The following is a 12060-nucleotide window of genomic DNA, read 5'->3' as shown; positions in this document are numbered from 1 at the left end:
CCTAGTGGAGCGCAGACTGTGTGAAGTAGAAAGAAATAGAGAATACATAAAAATACAAGGCAGATTTCAGTACATAAAAAGCCAACAACCAAAAAAACCCTATTTTTTATTTATCGTTTGAGAACATCCAGATATCTCTGGAAGTCAATGTTTTAAAGGAACTACAGATAATTTTTGAGGCACAATCTGTCGAGGTTAGTCTCGCCTGGCTCGGTCATCTGTATAGTACTTTGCCAGCTATCTCAAAAACCTTCAAAGCATAACAAATGAAATATAAATCCACGAGAAAAAAAAAGCGATAGAAAATGTTTTGGTTTTTCAATACTGACACAAACAAAAAGCTCTTCCTTCACAGCCGTTACGTGACCTGAAAATGTGCTAATCTGCTAGTGTTAGAAAAATAGTTCCTAACGCAGTATTAAAACAACTACAAAATGAAACACGACAATTGTGATCTTCTAAATGTCGTGATTAATTCAATGCGTCGCTTGCCGTTTCTTTGCAATTATCTGTTTCAAAGTAAATTCGGCGCCACCTTCAACGCTATCCGCCTCCAGGTTGTGGTACTTGACTATTTATTTCTTTGCTCGTTGTGTGTGAAAGCTGGTGATAAAATAACAGCAGTAGTAACGAAGTAGAGTCCAGTCGAATGTTTCTCTTGACTTGTCTCTTGTGGCCCCCGCGAGGGCCCAGGGGCCCAATAAGCATCCATCTGCAGACAGCCCACTACCACACGCTTGAGTGGACGTCCATGCAAGCCGGGGTGTTTGTGAGTGTGTGTGTGTGTGTGCGTGTTTGTGCGCTCTAGTATGTCTGACTGGAGCTGCAGACATTTTATCATTCTGGAGCCTTGGGGATCAACCCCCTTCCCCCTCCCCACGCAAATACACAAAAACAATCTTCACAACCCTGCTCTCATCAGTGTTGTCACCACATCCAATTGTTCGTCTTTTCTTCTCTTTGCAGCGCCACCTTTATAGTCTCCTGTCAGCGCGTCTCAGAGCCCATCCACCAGTGCCACTGCAACCCACCCAGCACATCCATCCTTCTCAGCCAGGCCAGAGATCGATAGAGCTGCTCTCTTAATCAGCTCTCTGGTGACTGCAGGCGGAGGAGGGATGGAGCGGGTGCTCTTTCCTTCTCTCTTTTTTCCCGCTTGGTTGCCTCTGTTCATTCAACATCTATTTTACCTTCGTATCTCCTCAAATCCCCACCCACTGCTGGTGGGGCCGACTTATATTTCCAAAGCCCAGCCAGGGGGACTCTGTCCGTCAGTGTCTCTGTCGGTCTTTCTCTCCGGATGGCTCGAGCCGTGTTGTGAGCTCTCTGGCTCAGTGCTGCTGCTGACGCTCTGAGTAATTGTGGTGATTTATTACAGGGCAACTGCTGCACTGTAAGTTAATTTATACACAATAACTTCCAAAGTCACAAACACTTAGAAGGAGACACACTCTGGGTGCGTTTGAAACAGAAAAAGCTGCAGAGTGAGTCATAGTTGTGCTTCAGTAGTGCAGAAATTGCATCAAAGGACCCTTAATCAAACATTTAAATGTATAAATTAGCGCAGCCAATCAATTGCATCCAAAATAAAAGTTTTTATTTACGTAATATATAAGTGTGTATGGTGTATACTAGCACATACATGTATATATTTAAGAAAAATCTGTTATGTTTATGTATTACAAAATGTAATTTAAACATATACATTTATATACTTGTAAATATTTTTAAAATATATACTGAATGTCTGTGTATTTATTTATATATATATATATATATATATATATATATATATATATATATATATATTTCAGTAAATTCTTAAGTTTGCTGTTAAGTTATAGTAAGTTATTAGTTTAGATATTTGGTTAGGATTAGGGATGTAGAATAAGGCTTTAATATGTGCTTAGTTAGCACTAATACATGACTAAAACTTTGCAATATGCATGATAATAAGAAACTAACAGGTCTAGCTGTAAAATAAAGAGTTAAAAAACCTTTATTTTGGATGCGTATAATCGTTTGACAGCACTAGTATAAATATCATCATGCATTTCCATAATAAGTATGCTGAAGTGCACTTTTTCACAAGGCCACTTGTGGTTGCAACGAACATTTATTTATCTAACGTCGTCTTAGGTTTTTAGGGATGAGAGCATCGCATTGAACCATGTCTGTCGGAATTTGCCTAATTTGGTTAGACGCTACCAAAGTGAGAGATGAACGTATAAATACCAAAATGTTGTTTGTACGGATGCACATTCTTTGACATCCGCAAAAACAAAAGATACGGGAAGCTGAAAAGCCCTGTTTATTTGGCGTTCCTGATTATCTGTGATGATATGCCGAGTTGGATTTTATTTTTATTCAGCATTGTTCCTCACTTGATCTACGCGACCCCACCGGAACAGATGTGCAACCCTTGCCAACTGGATGTCCAAGGCACCGAAACATCACATTCGATGACACAGAACAATTTCAACCCGAGTTCTGGAGCAAATAAAGGTTATATTTTAAGCAAGTAACTGCAAGTAAGCCATTATTACGTCATTTTCCTGTAAAACATTGCATCTGAGCAATCCAACGTGCCAGGTTTTTGTTAAACCAATGGTATACACCTACAGATTTGCCTGAGATTCGACAGTAAGGGATTCCTAACAGAGATTTGTCAAGAAACAACTACACTTGTTCTCTCATGGAACAATACAATGGCCTTATCTGTAGATGCACTATCAGTGAAATAGAGGGGACGGCAGAAGAGAGGACCCATCTGTGCTGTAATCACTTCCTTCTCCACAAGCCCACACTGCCTTTGGGCCTGACCGCACACCTGTGTACACACAGCTGCAAACACACGCAAACACTTGATATCACATGTAGAGAATGTCACTGATCAAAATAATTTAGTTTATTTCAAAAATATAGAATTTCTTCATTTCAAATGGACATGCTGTGTTTTAAAATGTGTACATTCATCAAGTTTTGTCAGATTATTACGAACGTCTTAACTTAAATATAGATTACCTGCTATTTCCTGCTAAATAAAGCACAGCAGAAATCAAGTACGTACATTTAAAACGGTGCAGTGCTTGTGGACACGTTTAATCACTAATGCCGCCACGTACTGTTTCAGTGAGGAGACATCACGATCTACCATTCTTTCAAAGATCGGATCCAGTTCTTCAGGTTGTGTTTGAGACTCTCATCTCTCTGAAGACTGATCGTGGATCAGACATGGTTCAATCAGAGCGAGTAGAGAAAAACTGGCGCAGAAGGTCCTTCTTATTCACCTTGCCCATCTGGTTTCTGGGCATGTCTTCCACCAGGATCATCCCTGTGGGAATGGTGTATGGAGCCATGTGTTCTCTGAAAGAAGAAACCATAAGAGAAGATCAACTTAATAGAATGAGAAATCGAGGATTTCAGTTGTTCTTTTACAATTGTTGTTTGTTAGATGGTCCCCAACGAGATCCTGGGTAAACTCACGGCAGATGGTGACAAACATCCTAGCTAACAGTGTTAGTTTAGCTGACACATAATTTTCATAATGGTTTTTTGTCAGCAACATTTTTTCCACGAAAATGAGACTACGAATAAAAAACAGTTTTAAATGACAAAACTATGAAAAACAAAAACAACTGTTTCAAAATGTCAGTTTTGGTGAGTATTATTAAATGTTGGGAAAAATATCGAACATTTATAAATAAAGAGGATCCATGAATTCGCTCTTAAAGTGACAGCAGCCTAATAAAACCGCTGCGTCCTTAATGTTAATCAAACAACAATAAAAAAATAAATCGCTCACTGCTCTTGATTGAATCCCTTTAAAAGCTTTTAACTTCTATCAGGGATAATTATGTTCATGAAATTTGTAAAAATGTAGCGCTTAATGATTATTCATCTGAACACTAGCTGGTTATTAAAGTAAAAAGTTGAGAATTAAAATACTGGTTTCGTTTGTATTTTTTTTTTTGAGTAAAATATGGCAAAAATAAAATTTTAGATAAAAAACAAAATCAAAAGCAACTCTCAAACATGTTCAGTGTAGTATCCTAATCACATGGAAAGAAGTTCAATTCCATCAGAAGCTACAAGTCATTACAAAGATGATGTTTGAATTAATGTATTGGTGATGGATGAGCTTGTGACTTTGTAAAAGTCATCCTAAACAAAGCACAAAACATGAAACCAAGCTTTTGCAAACAGAAGCATTTGTACACATGTACTCATGTAGACCATGCGTTTTTTTCAGGACCAAAGAAAGACATCTTCTGCAGATGACTAAATCATAAAAAAAAAGAAAAACTAAAAAGATCTTTAACTTCATAAAATTCAACTCTGCGAGTGGAAGGAAATAAAGATGTGTCATAATTTAATGCTGCATGTTGTTTTATACGGAACATGTGGTGAAAATATCTTCAGGCAAAGCAAAGACACTAATGACTTTGTGCAGATGTGAAACGTCACAAATGAAATACACACAAACACGCACAAAAAAAACCCTCTTGCATATCTTTTAACGCAGCCGCCGTCCTCTATGCTGGAACTTCTGTTATATAAAACGCTGCCAGATACACGGAATTCGATTAATTCCACAAACAATGAAATCAGCGTGAAATAAAGACAAATACTAAAAGGCAGAGTGGAGCGTTGAGCTAATTAAATGTTTTGCGTTTTCGCCTGACTCTTGCGGTTGTCTACAGGCCCGGAGCCGTCTTTATCATCCTACGTTTTTTTTTGTGTGTGTGTGCGCGCGAAAATGTTTCTGTTTTCTTCTATATAAGTCCCTTCCAGCAAGGTGTCTCTCTGTTAATGCTTCCTCTATTCGCTCCCTCTCTTTTTTCTCTCCCCTGCAGTGGTTTGAAGATTTTGAACACACTTCACACTCCAGAATATTCCACTCTTTACTGTAGCCGCATTCTCGCTGCACGCCCGTGTGCGGTGTTTGTGCAACTTTGAGCTCGTCATCTCGCGTCTTTCTACGCCTCATGACATATATAGAGTGACGATTATGAAGGATGACAGCTGGAGTTACGGCGCTGGAGAGTGAGCATCTTTCCCTGCGCATGTTGCTCTTTGCTGGGCAGTGCTGGAGGGGCCGGGACAGGTCAGAAGGGCGGTCGCAAAAAAAAAAAAAAAAAAAAACATACGCAGCGTCGCACCAGCAGGGCACAGCACTGCTTTCAACACCCCCACACCATATGGAGCTCACACACACACACACATAATAGAGAAAGAAAAGCCCTGAGCTACTTCCTGTAAAGGGCCATGTGTCTTCTGACAGAACTTGTGTTCAGGCAAAAATGGTACGTTTGGGCAACAAAAGTGACATTTTTAAAAAGCGAGAGAGAATGAGGAATAAAACAAACAGGCACAGAGCATGTTAAGACAGCGTTTCTTTCTTCTCGCCATCATTGGTTTCTTTCTCCGCCCCTTCTCCCACCAAAAACACATCTGTTCTTGCAGCATGCTCTTAAATGAGTTCTTGTCCACGAGTGTGTCTACGTGTGTCTATTGTTATTTATACAGAGGCTTTTAAAAATCCTCTCGAGTCTAAAGCATGTCCTGAGGGATTCCAACTCATCGTCTGACTCAACATGCTACACGTACGCTGACGCAAGCCCAAAAAACACTTCCAAACACACCGCTGTGCTCCACAATAAACTACTTGCAACGAGGCTGCTGGTGCATTTCAGCAACATTTCATCACCTGCCTGTTTTTTTTTGAGTAAGTTCAAGTGTGCCTTGCTAGATGCTGATTGACACTAGAAAATTCTGGTCCTGTCGCATCGCATTCAGACCACTAGGGGAGCTGTAGAAGGAGAATGATGTACAATGTGAACTAATCTGGGCTTAAAGTTTAAATTTATGCTCATCAACAAAAACAGTAACGTCTGTAAAAACTGTAACAACCTCATTTATTATAGGGTAAAATGTAAATATTCTGTTTGAGTTACGACTCGATTAGATCACAATTATATCATGATAACGAAAGATAAAACCACACATACCACCTCACAACTATAGTACAATGTAACTAACTGTTTCTAAGGTATTTGTATGAAAAACAGCAGCCTAAAAACATGCAACATAAGTGCTATAGCTTAATAACAACTGTTATTGCTTTAATGCATGTCTAAATTAATAATATAATAAAATTCCATATTGTATTACTATTGAAATAAGTATTGTCAATGCTGTTTAACGTTGCTTCGTTCCTTTTGGTGTATAAACATTACATCAAACATTACTAGAACATGTTATCATTCTATCAAGGGAAAAATATATTGTGATAATTATTGTCATCATTTATCGTCCAGCCCTAGCTTGCACCTTTTAAGAAAATCAGTAAGGATTGTCTGCTGGGACTGTCATGGTATTAATATACATGAGGTAAGTTTTATGCATCTCTCCTCACTTTTTACCAATCAGGCAAGACAGGGGTGTGGGGAAATATCAATTTATAGAGGTTGCATCTTGATAGTACTTTCAAATATGGCATGTCAAATATCTTTGATGGTCCGTGCCTCATAAAAAAGCATCTTAAGACTCATTTTCACTCTTTCTCAGCATGTCATTTTTAAATGCAATAATTTGTTCAGTGTGAACAGACGCTTAGCGGGCTGAATAAACCGCAGTGTGGACTGAATTTATTCTAAACTATAGTATGCTTCAGTGACGATATGAGTTACCTGGCCCAGGCCTTTAGCTGTGACAAACTCAAAGTCTTCCCCTTCTTCAGCTGCACGATTGCAGTGACCTTCTGACCCCAGGTTGGGTCCGGAGCACCAATCACAGCCACATCTAAATGAAAGATACAGTGGGTATTTATTTCCCTGTCCATGTGTATATTTATATATCTGTGAGTGCTTGTGTACCTGTGATATCTGGGTGGGCTAGCAGATGTCTCTCCACGTCTAGCGCACTGATCTTGTATCCTCCGCTCTTGATGATGTCCACTGATGTGCGGCCCCTGATCCAGTACACACCATCTCTGTAGAGTGCAGTGTCACCTGAAAAAGCATCCAGAGCGGTCAGAGAGCCCTTCGAGTTACACCTGCCTCCACAATGCTCTCTGGTTTAATAGGGGTCTGCGCCTCTATTAATCGCTGAAGAGTCCATATAGGCTCAAAAGTGAGGAAAACGACTGTATAGTCTACATCCTCCTACTACAGCTGTGGCAGCAATAAGAATACGAGGGTTGTGTGCGTGTGTGTGGTTGCTGCATGTTGTCCTCTGCTGAGCTCTAATAATAGCCTGTAGTCAGGCTCAAGATCTTCTGCTTGCAATCTTAAAAACCAATTGCACAGAGCTGCTCAGCTGGAGACTGCTTAATTACCACCCCATAACACACAAACACACTGCAGCCATCAGCAGCAGGAGCTGTGTGGTACACCCTATCCAAAACAGGTGCAGGTTTCCGGCATCATATTTCCTCAGTGAAAGAGTGCTACCAAGAGACAAATGTAAAGCCATCAAAATTTACAGCTATATGGATGTGAAACAGAATCTTACTCAAATGCTGAAATGAATAAGGTTTTGTGGCCTTGCACGTGTTCAAACAGGCTTATGTGTTCGTTACGCTTTTGAAAGACCCTATGCATTTCATTTAGTCTCTCTACAGCCATAAGATAAGTGTCCAAAGTGTCCACTTTTTTGCTATTTTTTTTTAATGAATACTGTATATTTGAACTAACCTGCCACACTGCTTTTTGCATACTATGTAGTAAGAAAGTAGACATGCCAGTTTGCATGGTTTGTCGCAGTCATTGCGGTTTAGGACAATATCAGATTGACATCAAAAGATGGAACCTTTAGCTTGTTGCTTTATCATGACGTGCCTGGTTAGGACAAGGTGTTAGCCTCCACTTTAACACACACCTTGATGAAAGGCCAAAGTTTTCAGTCTGAGAAGTACAAGTCATCACAAGCCAGAATGTCTTCCAATCTCTTTAGCAGAGCGGAGACAAAGAGACTTACTTATCGAGAGTTGGGGCTCAGCTGGGGCAGGACCATGAAGCCGACAGGAAATAGGTCATAGCAGGTGAGTGACTGAGTGTGAAAGAATAGGAGGAAAGAACATTGGGCAAAGGTGTTGGATGTCCAGCATGGATCATTATTGAGTGCTAAGCCCCAGCTGTGGCGAAGGGGAGTTGAGAAACGAGAGTGCCTGTGTGTGAGGTGTGTGAAGGTTAAAGATGATAAGTCATGGGTTATAGTGTATGAGTGTGTGTGGGAGGGGTTAAGTTGGCAGGGAAAGAGGGGACTAGGCATATCCCTTAGACATAACCAGTTGATGAATGAAATCACATCACCAGGTTCAGACAATACATAAGCATCGAACAACTCATTGCTACAAACTTTAATTAGTTTCCTTTATTTACACAATGCTCCCATTAAAACAAACATCCTTATCAATATTACTAATTTGACCATGTTCCAGTACCTAAAAGCCCAATCAAAAGTATCGCATAATTTACCCACCCTCAAATCATCCTAGCTGGATGACTTTCTTCTATCCGACAAATACAATGGGAGTTCTTTCAAGGTTTATAAAAGGCAGCAAATTGTGGTCGAGATTTTGAAGCACAAAAAAAACATCCATCTATCATTAAAAACTACTCCATACAGCTCAGGGGGTTTAATTAAAAACCTTCTGAATTGAAGCGACGTATTTGTGTAAGAAAGATATCCATATTTAAAACTGTACAAACAGTAAATCTCTAGCTTCTGCTAACTGTTTACTGTTAACTGTATACGCATTCACAAGAAAGTGGTGACCCAGTGGATGTAGGATGTAGCACTTTTTTTTCTGCGAATATAAAGGACTTTTTTAATAATACAAATTCCACTTCATCTAAAAAGAAGAAAGTCACGTACTCCTAAAATGGCTTGAGGCTGAGTACATCATTGGGTAATTTTCATTTTTGGGTGAACTATCCCTAACAACGTAGCAATGCCTTGCAACAACTAGTGTAGCATTGAAGTAGCATTGATTTGTACCGGCAGTACACATTTTTTGCTTTAGAAAATGACTAGTTTAATTTATACTTTCTTTAATTCAAACCTTTAGCTCAAACCTCACTTTAAATGTAAAGGTTGAGACACAACGGTCAGCTGTCAGGCGATGTCAGTACACAAGGTCAGTAATGTTAGCACAACTTCCACTCCGTCGGTGGCTTTTTGGCCAATTGAGCATGTTGAATCGGTGGTGGAGTCAATTTTGAGAGAGATCACTCCGACTGTCAAAAAACGTTACTGACAAAAGCTAGCAAAGAAAGCTTGAGCGAGAGATGTGCGAAAGCGAGTACAAATTGTATTATCCGCCTTGTTATCAGCTCCTCTGGTCTTCCATTTTGAATGACATATACAGACTACTGCCATCTACTGGTTTGGAGAGTGATGTCCTTTCACACAGGTGCAGAGCATACGTGCTATTTGGCAGCCGACTGTCATGCGGTGCAATGAAAATGCAAGATCACATGAATAAATGTAATTGCTTTAACTTTAACGGCTGTTATTGGACAATTTTTTTAATGCAATAAATGAATCATAGCGAGTAGCACAGGTCCAGTGTGCTTGCCATGATTGTTGGATTTTGTATACAAAGCGCACACAGAAAAACAATATATTTTCAATAAAGCACTAAAACGTAGAGCTTTTTTCTCTTTGCCTCTCTCCCACCATCCCGCTCTCTCTCCATCTCCAGCGAGGAGCACGGCATCAATAGAGGGCCCATCTGTTCCCATACATCAGGCTCTTCATTTCAGTTTATTAGCTGGGATAAATCATAAATATTTCATTATACATCACGGGCGGCTGTCGCAGGGACGGCGCAATTTATCAGCGCTGCCCTCTCTTGCCGCCCAGCACCGGAGCAATAAGCTTTCCAGTCTATTAAACAAGATTGATACAGTGTGTAAATTTAGATATTGGGAATTTCTTCACAGACCACTGCTCCACAGTGATAGGCTGGGGTGAGGTGAAGGAGAAGCGGGTGGGTGGAAGGAGACGAAGAGAGCAAGCAAAGGATGGGGGCGGCGGGGAAAAGTGGCTGGGTGTTAACAGCAGTAAGAGTGTATTTACACTCGCCTCGTCCCCCTTTAAAATAACCCTTTCCACAAATGCAAGGTGTAATTTGGTCACAGCGCCATAGCTTCCTTCTCATGGAAATGAACCAGGAACATGTTTGACATGGGGACAGATAAGCTGTTGGTGTGTGAGGGGAGAGAATTTACAGAGGTTTTTATCCTCTTTAAGAATCCATAATGCCCCCGGGGAGGGATCAAAGGTCACAGAAAGTATTAAACCCTCTTGTCAGGGTTTTCGTCAATGATTAAAAGCAAAAGAAGGTTGATGTTTATGAGTATGTGGATACGAATAACATTGTGTCCAAACCAGCTAAAAAGGCCCCCCCAAAAAACCAAACAAACTTAAAGCTACCACCTAAATCAGAATTTTTTTTGTGTCCTAACCAACCGACAAACAACGAGTTACACTTTTTGGATGGTTTGGATTCTATTTCTGCAGCCATGCCCTGGGCAGGTCATATAACAGTACATCATGTAATTAAATACATTTTGCTTGACTGTGATTATGTTAGAATCTTCATGTTCAGAGAAGAAAGACAAATGGTCTGTTGCTCTGAAACTGCGTTGCCGTGTAAATTGAAGAAAATAAAACTTGGGGGACGAAAATTCTACGCCATATTCAAAAGAAGTGCAATTTTAATGAAAAATGCTGTGATGTAATCATCAAGTAAAAAAATAACATCTTTTACTTGCACCATGAATACACATGTACATATATTGTATTACATTTTGGCAGAGCATTTCTGACATTTCTGCAAAATTATCCATTCTGACATTGAAATAGCTGATTCAAATAAAATGTGCATTTATGAGTATTTTTTTTTTTTATTAATTATACATTAAATATATATCTTTTATGATTTTGACTCATTGCCTTTAAAAAACTAAAGGATTTAAAAGCTAAAATGTGAGGTTTATACTTAAAACTGTGTATGTCAAAACTATTTTGTAAACTAAAGTGATTTAAATTGTTAAATCTTTTACAGCCATTTTATTGTTTAGGATGTTACCACAGACACTGGCCACCTACACAACATGTAGTTCTATAAAAATATTGGAATTTTCTGAATTCAACTTATTTATAGAGTAAGCCTATTAACCATAATTACTTGAGCTGATCTCCCCCTTCTTCTTTCAACAATGCCCATCACAAAAGAAGTGTATCCAAGTCATTGTATATGTGAAATGCGTTTTTAAGGTATTAATAAATGAATGCTGTCACGCCATTGACTCACAAGCCAAAATTCCTGTATACCGCTTTGGAACTAATCAGGTGTCTCCCAGAGGCTCACAAACACTATAAGCAAATGACTAAATGATTGATTTTACATTGTTTATGAGAGCGCAAGCAGAGTTACGTAGACATTCTCTCTAACCACGCACCTAACATCTATACAACATTTAACAGCAAAGACCTCTGTTTGCGCAAACCATGTCGCGACTCATTTACACGAGGTAAACAATGACCCGTCAACTACGTGACAACTTTTCTGGACTACTAGTAAAAATGAGTAATTGTGCGAACGCTAATATGAACCGCTCCATGAACACAGTGGCAGCAAAGGCATCAGTCTACTGAAGTCAGTGCAGAAGCGCTACGGCCCAGCGGCTTTCCTAATTAAAATGATAAGAAGCTTTATTGCACTAGTTCTTTTTTTCTCACTGTCTGGCTGAGGTGTTTAAGTGAACACAGCCATGTTGCATGCTAAACAAGTACGAACGCATGATGCAACGTGGAGAAAGCATCCCACAGACAACTCATGCATTTAAAGCAAAGTCATTCTTCACATTTTTTCCACATATAGCGCCGTTTCAGACGGTGAGCTGAGGTTCGGTGATGCTTCAACAAGAGAAAACCGATATGCTTGGTTTGGATCTGTTAAGCTTTAATTTAACTGGACAAAACACCTCATTTTGCTTAAACGCACATAAAAATGCTACTGGCACATGTCAACACCTAAACAAACAT

General features: G+C 39.6%; 1 protein-coding gene across 2 annotated transcripts in view; it reads right to left on the bottom strand.

The window, feature by feature from the left end:
- Positions 1-2877: 2877 nt before the first annotated feature.
- The window catches only part of acsf3 (acyl-CoA synthetase family member 3), a 31700-nt gene continuing 22517 nt past the window's right edge, over positions 2878-12060 (bottom strand). For both annotated transcript variants that reach the window (XM_043245631.1, XM_043245632.1), the window contains exons 8-10: positions 6879-7013; positions 6693-6804; positions 2878-3366 (exon numbers count right to left, since the gene is read on the bottom strand). In XM_043245631.1, coding sequence (XP_043101566.1) covers positions 3240-3366; positions 6693-6804; positions 6879-7013 — 374 coding nt within the window. In that variant the 3' untranslated portion in view covers positions 2878-3239. The remainder of the gene's footprint in view (positions 3367-6692; positions 6805-6878; positions 7014-12060) is intronic.

This window comes from Puntigrus tetrazona, chromosome 7 (genome assembly GCF_018831695.1).
Source record: "Puntigrus tetrazona isolate hp1 chromosome 7, ASM1883169v1, whole genome shotgun sequence".
Classification (NCBI taxonomy): Eukaryota; Metazoa; Chordata; class Actinopteri; order Cypriniformes; family Cyprinidae; genus Puntigrus; species Puntigrus tetrazona.
Note: the sequence above shows the minus strand (reverse complement) of the source record. Positions and strands in the feature narration are given on the sequence as shown.